This window comes from Hemitrygon akajei, chromosome 7 (genome assembly GCF_048418815.1).
Source record: "Hemitrygon akajei chromosome 7, sHemAka1.3, whole genome shotgun sequence".
Classification (NCBI taxonomy): domain Eukaryota; kingdom Metazoa; phylum Chordata; class Chondrichthyes; order Myliobatiformes; family Dasyatidae; genus Hemitrygon; species Hemitrygon akajei.
In genome coordinates, this window is record NC_133130.1 from 35,069,584 (window position 1) to 35,089,392 (window position 19,809).

The following is a 19,809-nucleotide window of genomic DNA, read 5'->3' on the forward strand; positions in this document are numbered from 1 at the left end:
CATTGAAATGACAATTAAAATCAATACCCACACTCAGCTGGAAGCCCAAGAAGAGTTTATTCATTGTTTAGCTGCTTTATCTGTAAATTTTCAACATTCAAGCTAAAAATATTTAATATCCCTTGCACACATTTTCTTAATCAGATTACAAAAAAAAGAGCCCAGTTGATGGTTGTATCTCCAGAACCTGCACCATTTTTTAAAAGTCTAACTGGATCCAATATGCAAAAAGCCAGAGACCCAATGGCATATTTGGACCCCCTTCTGTGCTACAATAATTTTTGAAAACTATAGAACTATAGAAACAGGGTGACTTGTGCAACCCAGATACTGCTCTACAAATTTATCTCCAGTCCCTCAGCAATTTGTCACTGGTTTGTATGAAGTTGATGCTGCTCCAAGAAACTGTCAAGGTTCCTATTTATCTACTTTTCCAGCTTTTTCCTAGTCTACTCATATGCATGGCAGAAGCCATTCTCCTCTACCCGTGCACTAATATTTTCTGTGGATTTACCATGTTAAAAACTGCACTAAATCAAAACAGATTCTTATCGGCTCTTAGACCAGAAACTCTCCCAGCATGTAAGCTTTTCAAATGTTAAGCACCACTCTATCATTGTCATTATTCCTCAAGAATGAAGAATGCCAAGCAATTTGTAGATGAGAAATAAGATCAGATTTGAAACAGAAAATGCATAATTAGACTGGTGCTGGTAGAAGAATTTCTAAGAAACTCAAAAGGAATGGGACCATAATAATATGGCCAAATCAGTCTGCAAAAAGTCTCATCTTATTTGATCAAGTACAAACCTCTATGCATTACTGCAGAATGTTGTATTAAATTTGCAAGTACAGACTGAGGACCCCTTATCTGAAACGCTTGGGGCCGGAAGTGTTTCAGATTTTTAAATATAGAATGAGACAGCTTGGGATCAGCATCATTTCCGACTCAATTTAGGTGCAACTGGTAAGCAGTCTTTGTCTTCAACTTGTTCATCACACATATGTACTTAACAATAAAAATTATTACATACCATTAATATAATGAAAATATAATGTGTGCAGGGTAACAAAACCAGCAGAGCAGTATTAGAAGAATACCCGAATCAGCTGCTGAATAACAACAAACAACAGCAAGCTTTCAGTCTCCACCATCAATGCCGTGATTTGATTAAAAGGTTACAGTACATTATTTGTATTTTACTTTTTTTTGAGTTTTAGGTAAAATATAAAGCAATCAGCATTGTAAACTTATTCTGGTGTTAGATTTTCATCAGTGGCGATCTTCGCAAACTTCAATTAATTTCTCTGCTGCTTTGTGATCAGCAAATGCTTTACAGTCAGCCCTCTTTATCCGTGGGTTCCACATGCGCTGATTCAACCAACTGCGGATCAGGAAAACCTGTAAGATCTCCGTCCAGCACTCATTGTTTGAGCATGTACAGACTATTTTTTCTTGTCATTATTCCCTAAACAATACAGTATAACAACTATTTACATAGCATTTACATTGTATTAGGTATTATAAATCATCTAGAGATAATTTAAAAGTACAGGCAGTCCCCGGGTAATGAATGAATTCTGTTCCTGAGTCCGTCTTTAAATTGGATTTGAAGTCGGAACAGGTACATACGGTATTATTTAGCGTCAGTTAGTCAAACGTTTGTCTTAATATATAGTATATATTTTACCTTTCTACGCATATAAAACACTTAAGAAACATATGTATTTCAATAATTTAACCACTGCGTTGCTTAGTAATAATTGTAGCTTTCATTGGGGCAGGGCCTTTCACATGCTCCATTAAAATTGTTCCGATCGTTGACCGACTGTAACCTAACGCTTTTCCAATGACCGATGGCGTTTCACCTCCTTCCAATCGCTTTATTACTTCCACTTTATTTTCAATCGTGATTGTTATTATTTTTGTGAACAGAAACACTGGATTCAGAGCTGCACTGGGTCCTAAAGTCACCGCACTGAGACAGGTTAAATAAGGTCCAGGGTTCTGCTGGGCCCTAAAGACCACTGCACTGACACAGGTTAAATAGGGGACTTGAGCATCCGCGTTTTTTGGTATCCGCAGGGGGTCCTGGAACCAATCCCCCCGCGGATAAGGAGGGCCAACTTTACCTTTAAAATTTTTTAAATCTTTAAAAATCTAATGCCATATTTTTTCTTAAATTTCTGCAACCAGCCTGCTGAATATTGAATTGACTTCATTACTTGCGTCCTTCATATACATGAGTAAAAATCTACATTACATCTCCATCTAAATGTGCAATTTATAGTGATTTATACTGAATAGTATGTATAACAGGACAGTCAATATAACACAGAAATACAATTGTATCAGTATGAATTAATCAGTCTGATGGCCTGGTGGAAGAAGTTGTCCTGGAGCCTGTTAGTCCTGGCTTTAGTGTTGCACTACCGTTTCCTGGATGGTAGCAGCTGGAACAGTTTGTGGTTGGGGTGACTTGGGTCCCCCATGATCCTTCAGGCCCCCTTTTACACACCTGTCTTTGTAAATATCCTGAATAGTATGAAGTTCACATCTACAGATGCGCTGGGTTTCCACACCACTCTCTGCAGAGTCCTGAAATTGAAGGAAGTACAGTTCCCATACCAAGCAGTGATGCAGCCAATCAGGATGCTCTCAATCATGCCCTTGTAGAAAGTTCACTACTGAGCAGGTGAGAAAGGCTCTGGGGAAACCAAGACATGGCAAAGCATTGGGACCAAATGGTGTGAACCTGAAGGCCCTGAAGGAGTGTGTTCAGCAACTGTGTGGAGTTCTCCAATCTGTGTCTCAGCCTAGAAAGGGTCCTGCCTGTGTGGAAAATATCCTTTGTGCTTCAGGTACACAAGAAGGGCCAATCAAAAGTCTTCAATAACTACCGTTCAGTACTCCTGACCTCACGCATCATGAAGACCCTAGAGAAACTGGTCCTGGCTCACATCCAACCTCCGGTCAGATCAGCCCTCGATCCCCTGCAGTTTGCCTACCAGGAGCACATTGGAGTCGATGGTGCTGTCATCTAGCTGCTGAACAGAGCCTACTTTTATTTAGATAAGCAGAGCAGCACTGAGAAGACCATGTTTTTTGATTTCTCATGTGTCTTCAATACGGTAGAGCCCTCATTGCTGGGGAACGCTCCGTTCAATGCAGGTTGGTATTTATGCTGGATAATGGACTACCTGACTGGCAGACCAGTTAGTGCAGTTTCAGAGAAGTGTGTCAGATTTAGCTATAAGCAGGACTGGGGCCCCAACAGGGGACTGTATTGGCTCCCTTCTCGCTTACCATGTATTCCTCAGACTCTAGATACAATACCGAGTCAGGTCATCTGTAGAAATTCTCCGATGACCCAGCAATAGTATAAAGAGAGGATGGGAGGATGACTACAGGGCCCTGTTGGAGGGCTTTGTCAAATGATGCAAGCTGAATCATCTGCAGCTCAGCATTAGTAAGACAAAGGAGATGGTGGTGGACTTTAGGAAGACTAAGCCTGCACTGCTCCCTGTAACTATGGATGGTGAGGAGCTACAAGTAGCTGGGGGTGCACCTGTATGACAGACTTGAGTGGAGCACCAACACAGAGGCTGTGTATAAGAAGGGCTACTTCCTGAGGAGACAGAGGTTCTTTGGAGTATGCAGGTCTCTCCTTCACATGTTCTACCAGTCTATTGTTGCCAGTACAATCTTCTATGTGGTGGTGTGCTGGGGCAATGGCATCAACACAGATGATGCCAACAGGCTCAATAAACTGATTAGAAAAGCTGGCTCTGTTATAGGAGTCAAAGTGATTACACTGGAGACTGTGGTAGAACAAAGGACCCTACAGAAAATCTGGACAATGTTTCTCACCCTCTGCCTGCCACCTTGGCTCAACAGAGGAGCACTTTTAGTAATAAACTAAGACAACTACGATGCTCCAAAGAGCACTATATGAGATCATTCTTGGTCTCTACCATTAGGCTCTATAATGAGTCGACCTATAGCCGGGAGAAGTGATGACCCTCTTGTCAGACTGTTTGAGGTGACTGATTTTTTAAAAATTCTTTCTTACTTCTCTTCTAATACTTGTATATCTGTGCACTTGTAATGCTACTGTGACACTGTAATTCCCTTTGAGATCAATAAAGTTTCTAACATCAATTTTCAGTTCATCATGATAGATCTTTGCTTGTTTCATGATCAGCGTGCCGTTAAGTGACACACGTTCACTCCGATGTTGCCGAATTCAGTATCTAACCTTTCTTTTTCCATCTTTTTATTAATATCAAAATAGTGGATATACATAGTATTGCTACACAATTATTGAGATTACATTGTTAATAGATAATGTATATAATTATACATTCAGTTAATACAAAGATAATAAACCTCCCAAAAATGTTCAAATACAAATATAGAGTTCACAAAAAAGGATTAACATATCCAAAAAGAGAAAAAAGAAAAAAATATATACCCCCAAAAAAACTAAACTAACCAATACAGAAAAATCTAAGAAAAGAACAGAACATGGGCTGTTTATAGCATCAAAAAAAAACAGGACCATTAGTGTCACCAGCTCCGAACTTCCCTACATATATTTACACAAGAATAGGTTTGGAAAGAGGTCAAATCACATCATATAAAAGTGTTGAATAAAAGGCCTCCAAGTCTGATCAAATTTAATAGAAGGGTCGTATTTAACACTTCTGATTTCTCCTAAGTTTAAACATAACATAGTTTGAGAAAACCAATGAAATGTTGTGGGAGGATTAATCTCCTTCCAATTCAGCAAAATCAATCTCTTAGCCATTAATGTGAGAAATGCAATCATCCGACACGCTGAAGAGGTTAAATGGTGTGGTTCCATCACTGGTAAACCAAAAATTGCCGTAATAAGATGAGGTTGTAAATCAATATTCAAAACAGTTGAGAAAATATCAAAAATATCTTCCCAATATTTTTTCAGAGTGGAACATGACCAGAACATATGAGTTAAAGAAGCAGTCTCAGAATGACATCTGTCACATACTGGACTTATATGAGAATAATAGCGAGCTGATTCATACTTTGAACTGTATCAACAAATGTTTAGCACATATAGAGGATGAGTTAACTACGTAATTGAAAAAGAAATTTTTTGATAGGTAAGGTAAGCTTAAGTTCCCTTTCCCAATTGTTTTTAATTTTATTAGATGCGTCTGAATGAATTTTCATAATTTTGTTGTAGATAGATGCTATTGCACCTTTCTGAAAGGGATTTAAATCTAAAAATTTTTCCAAACTATCTGTAGAGTATAAGTTCGGGGAAGTAAGAAGGAGGGTATTTAAAAAGTTTCTAACCTGTAAATATCTAAAAAAAAAATGACGATCCAGGTAAATTATATTTGTTAGATAATTGCTCAAATGACATGAAACAATTATCCAAAAATAAATCACAAAATCGTGAAATACCTTTAGTTTTCCAAATCAAATAGGCTCGATACATAATAGAGGGATAAAAAATAGTTAGATATAATAGGACTTGCTAGAATTCATTGATTTAAGCCAAAAAAATTCTGAAATTGAAACCATATTCGTAAAGTATATTTAACTATTGGGTTATCTAATTGTTTATGCAATTTAAAAAGAGCAAAGGGAAGTGAAGTCCCTAGAATAGAACCCAGTAAAACCCTTGTACAGAATTACATTCAAGGTTTACCCAATGAGGGCTTAAAGCCAACCTGTATTATATTCATTAATATTGGGATCAAATTTGCAATTTTGTAGTGGTTTATCAGTTCATTGAGCAAGCTAACTGAAAAATAACTTCTATGATCAAAAGACACAATAAAGGAAACCAACAAGCCATCATGCACTGGTTTACCTTGCTGCCCATTCGAAGAGAGTCAATTTCTTCCTTTTGTTTTGATAAAGTCTCATTTATGCTGCAGAGGTGATCACTCATCATACTCAATTGATCTTCATAACTTCTTTTTGTTGTAGTCAGCTCATCCTACATCAAAAGGCAGACATATTAAATATTGTCCTGCCTCAAAATCACCTCTCCTGAAGCCAAAGTCACATGTAACAAATGGATCCTATTAAATTCATTCTATGTTGCATAGAGATTATATCAGAACATTCAGAAAGTATTCCTTGAAAATATATTGTTCAAAAACATTAATTAATTGTTTATAAACACTCGATACATTTCCAGAAAATTAACACAACAAAAACTGTGGCTGGGTGAATTGCATAAACTGCCATGAGGAGTGAATTTTGCACTCTGATTTTTGTGTATACTTCTGTCTTCCTTCATTGTGTCTTTGTTCTGGGTCTGTGCATAAATGCAGAAAGTTGCACTACTATAACAAATACTAATAGGACTGAAACTTGTGGCCCTATTCAGTTGTAGACACCTACTTTGTTAATAAGGAGGCTCAGCAGATATTTACAACTACAAATCACATAAATTTGAATCATAAAATAGAAATAGTTTGATTTTCTTCCTGGAGGAAATGCAATAATGACCATTCTCAGGCAATTTTCTAATCTAGAAATTCAACCAGGCATCCTTCTACTTCTGTGATTTCCAACTCAGGAACACATGGGATGATGTCACTCCATATAAAAATATCTTCTGGAGCACACAGGAGACTAAGTTGTTCCTAAAGTAACTGTTGTTAGGTACTTCTGAGAAACTGGCTATCACACGGACCCTTTATCAGAAACATCATTAATAAAAACTTTTCATCCTTTGCATCCCTCCACTCACCACATTTTCAATACTACCCAACAAGGTCCACTACTCCCCAACCCCATTTCAAATGGCATTCTGCCTTCACCCTGAAGTCATCCCCACTTTCTACCTGGACATTTTCCCAATGGGTACTCTGATCTTTAAACTCCAATCTATGTGGAGAACTGATCAGAATGTGGATAAAATAAACTGAGATTTAAGAACGAGTACATATCTGGCACAACTCAAGTTTATGTTGGCAGCTTTGGTATATAAGAATGTATGCTAGCATTTATGTAAACTCTAATTTATCGGCTATTTTAGCTTCAAAATATTTTCTCAAAGGTGCCACCATTGATATTTGAAAAATACCCTGACATAACTAAAAACTACATTTATTCGTCCATAATTGGAAAAAATCTTAATAATTGCTGTTAATATCATTTTAAAAATATCAAATTTTTGATAGGTTGGAAGGTTCTACTTCGTACTTAACTAATGCCCCATCCAAAATACTAGATATCAATCAACACTGTATACATCATAAAAGAATGAAATGATCAATATCATTCTAACTTAATGCACCAATGCTTTAGTTTCTGTGATTTATTTCTATTTAATGACAATTTCTGTTTTTGCAGAGTTTCATTGTTAATTATCACAAATTCTCTATTCATCTATGGATGTTTCCAATCAAGCTTTCAATATCTAAAACAGAATGAAACAAAAACAGAAGATGATGAAAACACTCAGCAAACTAGGCAGCACCCAGTCAGAGAGGGAAACAGATTCAACACCCCAGACCAAAGACAAAAACATCGTAAGTCGAGGGTATTTGTTCTTTTCACTCAGAAATACTGCCGGGCCTGCTGAGTACTTCCCACACCTACAATTTTTCAATATAATCATGGACTTAAGTGTGAGATTCCTTACAAAACATTGGGGAATAATCCTGTTTCTTTCACCATTCCATATAAAGTTGTGTTAGTTGCACTAACACAATGAGTTAGTTTTTGAATGTTGAACTCAATTAGGTTAGCATTTCAAATGGAAGCTGTCATTTTTTTTATTTTAAAAATGCAGCTGACTGTAAAAGCTGGATGGAAATTTGAATGCTTAAGAGCACATGCATCCAGACAATTTAAGTTACTGGAGATGTTTCACCTCATCTTAAAAATAAGTTAGTTATGCAAATGTGTGCATATATGAGCATGCACATGGACTAGATCTAAAAATAGTATATTATATGAAACTGCAGGTTAAACAAGGTTTGTTTAGAACTCCATATCCTTTTTTTGATACCAAGATAAAAAGGGACAATATATGAAATTTGCCCAATGGTGAGAGAGAATGTAAATTAAGCAAGACCATTACGCAAGTATGGACAGATGATAATTTCCAGTGAGTTCCAGTCCTTGGAGCAGTGCCCCAGTAGTGTGTAAATATTTTATTCAAGATTAGATACACAGAGTTTATTTAGCAAATTTGTAAATATAAATATTGTGATAAAATAGAAGGTTGGGAATAAATAAACATGCAATTTTTTCAGAATGAAGTTAAAACAAGACTGGAAAATAACCTTATTATTGTTAATGCGTGCCTCATATATAGTTCCAGACTGGTAAAAGAGATACTTTGACAGAAAGATGTAGAACAATTTGTTTCAGGATCTCAACCCAAAATGTCAACCATCCCTCTGCCTCCACAGATACAAACTGACCTGATGAGTTCCTCTGGCAGTTTGTATTTTTTTTACTCCAGATTATAACATCTTATGTATTTGCTACAGTTTATATCTGCTGCAGTTTAGAGCAGTGAACAACAACTCGAATTGAAACAAATTTCTGTGTGGCCCTGACAGGGTGAATACAAAGATGTTTTCACTTGTGGGAGAATCTGGGGAAAGGGGTCATTTTAATACAAGGATCTTCCACTTAAAGAGTTGAGATGTTAGTTTCCTGTCAGAGGATACCAAAATCAAGGGAATAATTTTCCTTAAAGGGCAGTAGAAGCAGAGCCTTTGAAAATTTTAAAAGCAGAATTAGATAGATCCTTGATGGGGGGTGGGGGGAGTGGAGAGGTTGGGGGAGGATAGGTCCAAGACTAGACAGGAATACAGAATGAGTTTATAATCAAATCAGCTACACTCTCATTTATGGGGGAGCAAAGATGATGGGCAGAGTGGTTTCTTTTTACTGGCAATTAGTATGATGAGTAGGGAAATGTGGCTGTTGGATTGCACAGCAAGGATTTGGCACAGATTCAATGATGTGACAAACCACCTCCTCCACTGTAACTATTTAGAAATAATACTATTTAGAAATAATACTCCAGCAAACACAAGAAAATCTGCAGATGCTGGAAATTCAAACAACAACACACACAAAATGCTGGTAGAACACAGAAGGCCAGGCAGCATCTATAGGGAGAAGTGCTGTTGACGTTTCGGGCCGAGACCCTTCGTCAGGACTATTAGAAATAATACTCCACAGTTTAATCCACAAATACACACATCCAGGTAACAAAACGCACACAAAGATCACTTGCTGTTGTAGTTAGCCATAAAATTTACAGAGGCTTCTATTTCTTTCTTACCTGCAATCGCACAATGTTCTGATTGGCAACTTTTACTTCTTCTGAGAGGGCTTCTCTGGACTTCTCTGCAAGTGCTAAGCGTTTAGCAAGGGCTCGGCACTACAAATTTAAGACAACAATAATTCTGTATCAGTGCTTCCAATCTCACACAGTAAATCTGTGGATCTGTTATAGGTAGGATTCTGTGTTGAGAAGTCCAAAAGGAAGTCTGCAACACCATCTTACAGCTGCAAGAGTGATGGCAGAGGACTCTGTTCTCAACCAGGTTCCCAGTGCAACAGCATAGAAAGCAGAGGTTTGTGATAAGTGTCCAGTACAGCAGCATCTACGGTAAAATGTCGACATAATTTTTTGCTTCAGTTGCTGATTCCATTGGTGCTCTCATTCCAGGGAATTAGCATCACCATGGTACCTGTGTAACCAGAAAGCATGTATACTTTGCAAACTGTCGCATTTGCTAGAGCACAATGGAGTTAAGGTATCTCATAACACATCTGGAAAGTATTATATAAAAATTTACGTACAGGTTGAGTATCCCTTACCCAAAATGCTTGTAGCTGGAAGTGTTTCAGATTTCAGACTTTTTCAGATTTTGGAATATATAATGAGACAGTCTGTGATTGCCATCATTTGCAACTCAGAATTTATGAGCTACCAGTCAGCAGTCTTTGTCTTATACTTGTTCATCACACATATGTACTGAACAGTAAGAACTATTACAACCCATTAATATAACAAAAATGTGATGTGTGCAGGGTAACAAAAGCAGCACATAAGCACTGGGAGAATACTTGAATCTGCCAATGAACAACAGCAACCAACAGCAGGCTTTCAGACTCCGCCTATAATGTTGTGTTTTGATTAAACGGTTACAGTGCACTGTATTTGTATTTTACTTTATATTTTTTGGTAAGGAATAAAAACAATCAGCATTGTAGACTTGTTCTGGTGCTAGATTTTCATCAGTGACAATCTTTAAAATTTTTAAATCTTTAAAAATTGAGTGCCGTGTCTTAAATTTTTGCAACCAGCCTGCTGAATATTCACAATCACTTTCAATTTTCAGTTCATCGTGATAGATCTTTGCTTATTTCATAATCAACATGCCATTAAGCGGTATATGTTCATTCGGACGCTAGCGAATCCTTTCTTTCAATACATCAACAAAACCTTTATCTTTCGCTTTATGCTATGTTTTTCTATTTTTTATTAATTTATTTTCATTACATATGAGGTAACTTCTCCAAAATGCTTGTGATGCAGAGACCTACAAATTGCCTGGAGCCTTCCCAACGCCTTGTGGAATATTCAAATTGTAACATCATGCCAGTGCTCAAAAAAAGATTTTGGAGGCTTTTGGATTTTGGAATTTGGGATAAGGGGTACACAACCTGGAGTATCTTTCAGAGCTCTGAAGTCACTCCATTATGATGTACAAATCACAGCAATCATAGAATTATAAATTGGTATTCTGTTTATGATGTAAACGAAGAGATAAACATTATTTAGAACACGCAGAACAACACACTTGCTCTCTTAAATTAGCAGCTTCTTTGAAACTTACTAGATCTTCAGGTGACACTCCAGTTTAACATCATGCCCAAAAAACGGAACTATTTCATTCATTTTTCAGATACTGGGTGTCGCTGTCAATAACAGCATTTATTAAACACTGTTAATTACTCTCAAATTGTTGTTGAGAGTTGGACTGCTGGTAAAGGGTTATTTGATAGAGTTCCATAATTTAGAGCATATAGCATTGAAAAAATAAAGAGGTATTTCCAAGTCAGGATAGTGTGTGACTTCATGTTGGAATATACATGGTGGAAAATAAATGAGTTTAAACCCTTGTCCTTCTTGGTGGTAGAAGTCATGGGTTTGGCAAATGTTGCCATAGTGAGTAAGGTCACTGCACCTTATAGTGGATACACACTGTAGTTCCATTCAAGGGAGCTGTTTGGTCCTGGATGAGATTTTATGAGCTTTACGAGAATTGTCAGAGCTGGACTTATACAGGCAAAGAACAAGTATTTTATCACTCTGGACTTGCATTTTACAAATGATGAAAGAGGTCTGGAGTGCTACTAGGCAAATCACAGAAATGTCTTCAAATCCAGTGTACTTATGCAGCGGCCCAGTTGAACTTCTGGTCATGCTGAATCTGGTCACTGCTGAACCTAGGATTTTGATACTGGAAAATTGGCAATAGTAATGCCATTAAATACAAGGAGTAGATGGTTAAACCTATTGTTGTATATGGTCAATTTCTGGAATTTCTATGCCACGAAAGTGTATAATGAAGCCAATGAACAAAATTCAGAGTCTTCCACAGATAGGACAGATTGTGGCAAGTAGAGCGGGGTAGATTATTATTATTATTAGGTTATGCACTCCTTTCACTACAGTGTGCTACTGATACAGGGCCTCATCATGAACCAAAATACTACTCACCCACTTACAGTGGTCAGGAACCAGAGTTTCTCAAGAGGTGTCAGCGGAGATGATCAAAGAGACTTTATCATGGGAAGAGATTATCAGGAAAACAGAGGAAAGGATTCAAGTATATGTTCAGCCTTGCAGGTGAGTGTCTCATGTTGGTGTAATAGTTTTCTCTGATTTGACTCAAACCCAAGCTCTTTAGTTTCAAATGGCATTGCTACCAATTAAGCCACTGCTGAGACAAAACTTGACACTGATAAATAAGGAAATATCAAGCCATGTAATCAAAAGCTGAAAAATGGAAATAGAACAACAGCACTCAAGCAACTGGCAACTTAAAGCACGATCTCAAATGACGGAACTATTAGATTTGGAAGATCAAGACACCAAAGCTGGAAGAACAGAAAACTAATGCTGGAAGAGGTGAGAGAAGGGGGGTAAAGCCATGAATATTGTTGAAAACAAGGTAAGAATCTTTATATCAAGTGGTTGTGTAACTGGGATAGAATGTAGGTCAGCAAGAACAGTTACATGGGACCTTGTGCATGTTGGAACACAATTTTGAATTACCCAGTCTACAGAGGGCAGAATTGGACAAGATAACTGGTAGCTTATTGGAATAGTGAGGCATGATCTAACAAAGGCAGGGAAGAGCACTTCAGATGAAGGTGGAGCTGGCCAAGGGTGGCATTAAGGTATTGAAAATGAGAGTGTGGTGGGTGTTATTGAACATCTCAGGGATGAACATGATATCAAGGCTTCAAAGTTTGTGGATCTGTTTTGAATTATTTCTAACAAGAATGAAGTCAGGAGTTAGGGAATAGATTGCAACAGGTAATTAAGACATCAACTTTGATCTTTTAAACTATTTGTTGTAGACAATCTTTACTTATCCAGTGCTGAATGACAGATAAGCAATTTTAATATTTCCAAGGCAATGGAACAGTTAAGGATATCGGGTGTGAGGCAAAGTGGGTGTCATTAGTGTATTCGATGATTGAGGAAACAAGTTGGATATGAGCAGGTGTGGCTGTAATTAGTGGAATGACAGAGTATTTTTGTATGATTTTGTTGAAGAGAATAGAAAGGAGATCAGAATATATTTTTGGGGAATGCAAAGATAGTGAGTATGGTTAACTAGCTAAGAAAACCAAATGAAATAATTCCCAATGAACAAAAACTAGAGAAGCAATGAGACAGAATTAATTGTCTCTTTGAAGCTTATCAAATGTTGAAAGGCCTCAAAAGAGTGAATGTGGAGAGGGTGTTCCCTATGGTGGGAGAGTTTCAGACCAGAGAACACTGCCTCAGAGTAGAGGCGTGTCCTTTCAGAATGGAATTGAAGAGTAATTTCTTTAGCCAGATAGTGCTGAATCTGTTGAATTCATTTCCATAGGCAGCTGTGGAGGCCAAGTCATTGGGTATATTTAAGGCAGAGGATGATATATTTTTGATTAATCAGGGCAAGAAAGGATGCAGGGAGAAGGCAGGAAAAGAAATGATAGTTGTGGGAGAAGAAAGCCCTTAACTCCAAGTAGAGCCATCGGGACGCCGTCATGACAGCATTTTTTTTAGCAGGCTTTCTTATTTTTACGAGGCCGAGTTGCTAGTTCGACGCTCAACCCAGCACGGATAGAAAGCGTGCATGGGAGCTGGCTGGATTCGAACTTTGCTCCGAAGTCCAGCGCTGATGCCACACCACCACCAGCTGGCTAGTTGTGGAAGCAAGGTCAGAAAACAAGATTGTTCAGCGCATGCTTTGGTACTGGAGTGGGCATGAGAAGGAGACAAACTAGAGAAAACAACAAACAAGTGTGTAAGCTCAAGGCTTACATCTTGGATGTGATAATAAAAGGAGATAATAGAATGAGTGGGAGAACAAACTATAGCAATAAGATAAAGAGTGGAAAAAATGAAGTCTTGAATTGCTTTATACAAATATAGGTTCTTTCTTTATTGTAAAAGTACAAAATGCAAACTCATTGAATCTGAATTCTTGTGCAACATGTTCACATTTTTTTCCACTAGCTGAAATAAAATCTTTCACTTCGAACAAAATTGATTAAATGTTCAACACCAAGAACCTATTACATTAATTTTACCTCTGCATGAAAATGCACCGACTTGCTATCTGCTATCTGAAGCTGTGATGTCAGCTCTGCCACTCTCATCATGTAGTGATTTTTGATCAAGTGTTCTCGTGAGTCCTCATCTGGAATCTAAGAGTACAAGCGTGGAATATTCTTTCTTAGAGAAACTTTAAGACCTGTTGTTTCATTTCAACATTAAAAATACTTTATGTATTGATCATTAGTCCATACAATGTCAAAACTAAAATTTCATGCCCTTTTATACATAAACCTCTTGATTTGACACATAAATCTTAAATTTGACCCCCCCCCCCCCCCACACACACACACACAAATTCTTTTAAAGTTCCTTATTAGTGCATTCACATAAGAAACTACAAGCATTCCTGGTACATTTAATTCAATTAACTTCTAAGAGTTTGAATGGCATCACTGTACCTCATTGTTACTTGTGTAAGTGGTCAACATTCCAACCTAACAACAAAAAACACATTCAATTCACAACAAAGCTCAAATTGAAGCTACAAAAAATGTTAAATAGATTATTACATGGCAAATGAAATATCTAGCTTGAATATGTAGTTGTTTTGGAAGGGATCATCTTTAAAATAATCCTTTTTGTCCATGAGCAATTAAATACATCATGAAACACAACTTAGATTGTAATCTCACAAATTTCTAAACTGTCAGCATTTAAGACATTCAGATGTGATTCCTTAATAACTTGCTAATAAATTATTGCTCAATATAAAACTATGCCATAGGATTCAATACTCTCACCCAATATACACAATGAGCTAGAAGTGATTTCAGCCTTTGGACAATTTGTATAGATTGCAGGGGATTGATGTGGTAATGATAGATGGGATGGTAAAAACCAACTACCGGTAGTTCCCTCTCCATTATGAGATCAAATATAGACATTTGGTTTGATTGTTATATCACGTCAGTAAAAAATAAATAAATCAATGAATCTTGGGTTGGCATATTTATCAAGAATATCCATGGGGTAAGCTTTTGGAGTGTAACAAATTCCTATGAAACTGCATATCTAAGGTCATTTTCAGGAAGAGTCTGAAATATCTCTTCTTTTAAAATAAAACTCAATTCAAAGTCCCACTGAATTTAAATGGGAAAAAAAAATCACTCACTTGACTAGTACTTTGGATTGGTTCTTTACAGTCCTTTTCAACATGCTCCAAATCTTCAATTTTGGAGATAGCGCCATTTGTTTGTAGAGAATCAACTGAAGGCAACTGTCCAGAAAGTGTTAATCTGTATTGATTTTCTAAGTCATTTATACGCTGACTCTCCTTCTCCAGTTTTATTTTGGCTAACTGAGCCTCCAACATCCAATGCTCTTTCTCCTGCTCCAGTTTTGTTATCTTCTCTTGGCTTTGTAGCACCTGCAGAAATTGGAAAAAAAATGCATGGTTATAAGTTTCTTCTTAAGGTAACCATGCCATCCTTCAGACCAAAGCTAATGGAACGAGGCTGAACTGTTCATGTGCTACTATTTAGTACGATCTACTATCTGGGACATACAGAAAGCTTCTCTGCTTTTATTCATTGCCCCACTACATTTAAGAAGCACCATATGGGAGCATCTATTAAGTCACTCCCTTTAAATAAAACTTTTCTATGCATTAATTCTGACACAAGAAATCACTCTGTGATTAGTTCATTTATAATCAAAAAGCAAAATATGAAGAAACTAAAAATACTGTCTTGATATTTCAGTTTAACTGATGTCACATTGTCTTTAACTACACAATTTTATCAAAGGTTATTTTATGATTTCAACAGGATCAATTGATGCATCTCTACCTGTTGTGAAAGTCCCTCCCGACTCTCAGTGGAACTTAAAATGATCTTGCGATTTGCTAGAGCTTCAGCGTATGGTACTGATTCTGGACAAGACTGTAACAAGAAAATCCAATTGTATTACTTCCAATAATTTAACAACTCTACAATACAAAGCAAATAGTATTTAATGAACATTCCAAACTCTTCAAAACATAACTTCTACCAACTGTATCCTATAAGAAACTCATTGGTCATGCCCTTTGTCACTTAAAGCTCTTCTAATAAAAAAGTTCTGAATATTCAAGCTGACCATGGCTTCACCCACTGATGTTACCCAAAAATTATTTGATCAATTTCTACAATTCCCATTGTGCCTCCAAATTTACTCCACATCAAGAACTTACTAATGAATATAATGCAACTATCATTGTTTGCCTGTTACCCCAGCAAAACTAATGTCAGCATTTGTACATACAACACCCAAAATGCTGCAAGAACTCAGCAGGTCAGGCAGCATTTACAGAAATTGATAAACAGTCGATGTTTTAGGCCAGGGGTGTCAAACTCATTTTAGGTCACGGGCCGGATTGAGCAAAATGCAGCTTCATGCGGGCCGGATCAGTCGGACGCGTGCGAACGCAGCTTTCGTTGCCTCCGTTTTTTCAGCCTGCTCTCATGTGTCTCAGCCTCTGCTATAACTACAAAGTGTTTCACTTTACAAATTCCGTTTCTTATGAAGAAGACTGCCGAATAAACACTAAAAAACCTGCTACCTGAATAAACTCAGCATTAGCCATATCATACGCCATAGGCGCTTCGATTACTGGGGTCAGCTTTAATAGTAATTAGATATTATCCCACGGGCCAAAGATAATTCCACCGCAGGCCGGATTTGGCCCGCGGGCCTTGAGTTTGACATATATGTTTTAGGCCAAGACCTTTCATCAGGAATGGGGGGGGGGTGAAGAAGGGGTACATACAAAACAGTTCACGTATTAAGTGCGTTATTCATGCATCGCTTTTAAAATTCACTAAATTATATGCATCAGCCATTAGAAAATTTTAGCAATTTATTAACAGAGGTGACAGAGAAATAGAGGATAATGTATGTCAAGGCCTTCATAATCCAGTTGATCACTACGTGGTGTTAAGTATCAGCTAATCTGTAGCTCCTAAATACAAAACATCAAATCTATACTGACATACATAAATGAACCTGTTACAGATTAGAAAAAATTACAGTTGCTGCAAATTTGAAAGAACAGAAAAGTGCTGGAAATATTCAAGACAGGTAGCACCTGCAGGGAAACAGTTATCTTCTCTGCATATGTTGCCCACCCTGCTGGGTATTTCTGCAACTTTATCTTTTCACTTATATTTCAAAATATCTAACTATTAAACAGAATTCTCATAACAAGAGCAACAGAAAACACTTGCTCTATTCTGTGCTGTTTCCTTCCCCATACCCACCGATAAGTGTATCATAAAATTACATGAATAAGTTTAACATTTATATATTTAAGAACCTTCTTTAGAGACTTAATGTATGCAGCTGCTTTCTTCTTATTCTCCAACATACACTCTGCTGAAAGAGGATCTATTACACCCATTCCTCTCTTTGAGCCATACACTGAAGGAGCCGTAAAGAAGTCTAAGTTGTTGCTGAAGAATGTACAAATCTGGAGATAAAAATATGGACCAAAACTATAAATTAATGCAAAGAAATACTACTGAGATTCATCAAGCACAATAATTTTCTGTAATAGTAAAACATGCTCTAATCAGTGCTGTATTGCCAGTGTCTATTGGAATGACCTGCCCAAGCTCTTTAGAATGAACACCCGTCCAAATTTAACAGTACTGACACAGAAAATCATAATGAAATAGACAGAGTCATCTACCCACCATTCTTTAACCAGTCATCCAATTAATAAATTCATTGATATATAATCTTCTTGACCAAAATACACAGTGAAAACAGTTTACTCCAATGTCATAAAAGTTTATACAACCCTGTTTAGTTTTTCCAATCATCTGATAATACATCTGATTTGAAAATATAGATTTTTCCCTTCAATTAATATTTCAACCATCAAGGCAAACAATATTTTGTTGCAATATAAATGCTAATGTAAGAAGAGATGCCTTACTTCAATTATAAAGGGCCCTGGAATATTGTGTACAGATATCTTAACTGTGGCAGCATGTGTTTTCAACTAAAGAAGCACAGCCAAAGGTTCACCTTATTGATTCCTGAGAAGCAAGACTGACTGCGAATAGAGACTGTACCATACAAAGTTTTAAAATGAGCAAGGGAAGTCAACACAGAGTTGATGATTCCCATTGCAGAAAATACAAAATCAGGGTCCACGGGAAGTAGTGAGTTTTTAAAGAAGTGCCTACTCAATGGGTCTGTGTGGACTTAGTTGCCAAATATGTTCAAGTCAAAGATCACAGATGTTTAGATACAAGAGAATAAATGAAAGAAAGGTTACTCTCAGAAAACAGTGCCAAAGTAGCCATCATTTTATTGAAGGGCAATTTGATTTTTTTGAATGGTAAAATGCAATCAAAAATTTCTGCGTATTGAGAAACTCTTCCTTTTCTAAGAAAACTTCAAAAGGTTACCATTGCTTGGGAATTTTTGGCAATCTCCACAATGCAAAATTACAGTTACAAAGCAGATTAGTTAGTGTTAGTCATTCTCAAAAGGAATTTACAAAATTGATGAATACCAGCTAAGCTGAAAGCCTCTCTCTCAAGTGAACAAGAGGCCTCTGGAACAGGCTAGCTGTTTGCTTAGTAGAAGCCAAGTTGAATTCTTTCAAAGATTTAGCCAATTTCTAACAGATCAAAATTCAGGCTCTCCCCATAACTCACATCTCTAATGTGAAGAGTCAAGTTTTGATATTCTTTTCATCAGCAGCTTCAACACGTCATTCTGAAATGGATGTAGCACTTGAAGCATAATCTGCCAGTACTGGTGCATCTTCCATCTTAGAATCTACTTTTTTGACATTGAAGTTCAATATTCTATTAGTTTTACTGATTGATTCTCTGCAACAGTTGGTCATTCTTAGTTTAACAGTCAGAGGTCTTACCAATTTCATCAATAATGCCATTTGTGGAATACACACATTGTTTACTTTCACTACAGAAGACTTAGATTTTGTCTGTATTATGTTTCATTTGCCTACAAATTATTGTATAATTGATCTGTGTAATTCTGTCCACAAGGCAAAGAACTGTTTCTTCAGGTTTCACGGTTCTTTATGTTTGTTATCAGCAACATGTGTTTAATTAGCACTGTATAATTAAATTCAAATCATAAATACAAATGAACAGCAAGTCATTTAATCAATTCATTTACCCAAAGGGTGCAAACACTGTAGACATCATTTCTCAATGGGACTGAATTTTGCAGTGTTGAAAAAAAATGACACTGCAGTATTGTGCTGAATAGCTGCTTATACTCACATACTTCCAATTAATTCCATATACTTAACTATTAATAAAAGTATGCGTGAGACAGTGGATGGAAGTGGAATAGAATGATCACATTTATAAAATGCGGCTTGCAAGTAAACTGATTTATGATCAGTAAATTGCAAACTCTAACTAACTGGCTGGTTTAATGACCCTTACTTCCTCTTTGCAACTGAATAGATCTGATTTTGTTTGAAAGTGACCCTTCATCCTAATACAATTTTACTTATGTCATGAACAGAATGATGCCCAAAGCAGATTTAAGTAGCTCACTGATAGCTAGTGTTACTTTATATATAAACGTAATTATAGTGACAGTATTCAACTACTCATAATAAAAATGAACATACTGCATTGGAAATTCTCTAGCTACAATTAGCCAACTAGTATGAACAGAAGACTGGCTGCCTAACAGGAAAGAAGAGATATGAATGGGTCTTTTTGGTTGGCAAGATGTATTTACCACAGGAATTATTGTCTTGAACTTATTTTTTACAACCAACTTGAGTGATTTGGATGAAGGTATTGAAAGTATGATAACATTTTCTGATGGCACAAACTTACATAAAAAAGCAAGTTGCAAAGAAGATAGGAATGCTACAAAAGACTATTGATAGGTTATGTGAGTAGGTAAAGATCTGGCAAATGGAGTACAATGTGGATAAATTTGAAAC

At 36.8% G+C, this 19,809-nt stretch overlaps 1 protein-coding gene across 3 annotated transcripts in view; it reads right to left on the reverse strand.

The window, feature by feature from the left end:
* The window catches only part of ppp1r21 (protein phosphatase 1, regulatory subunit 21), a 101,158-nt gene that overhangs the window by 1,726 nt on the left and 79,623 nt on the right, over positions 1-19,809 (reverse strand). For all 3 annotated transcript variants that reach the window (XM_073050620.1, XM_073050619.1, XM_073050621.1), the window contains 7 exons: positions 17,176-17,328; positions 15,671-15,763; positions 14,995-15,249; positions 14,282-14,317; positions 13,856-13,972; positions 9,315-9,413; positions 5,865-5,993 (listed from right to left, as the gene is read on the reverse strand). In XM_073050620.1, the coding sequence (XP_072906721.1) occupies positions 5,865-5,993; positions 9,315-9,413; positions 13,856-13,972; positions 14,282-14,317; positions 14,995-15,249; positions 15,671-15,763; positions 17,176-17,328 (882 nt within the window). The remainder of the gene's footprint in view (positions 1-5,864; positions 5,994-9,314; positions 9,414-13,855; positions 13,973-14,281; positions 14,318-14,994; positions 15,250-15,670; positions 15,764-17,175; positions 17,329-19,809) is intronic.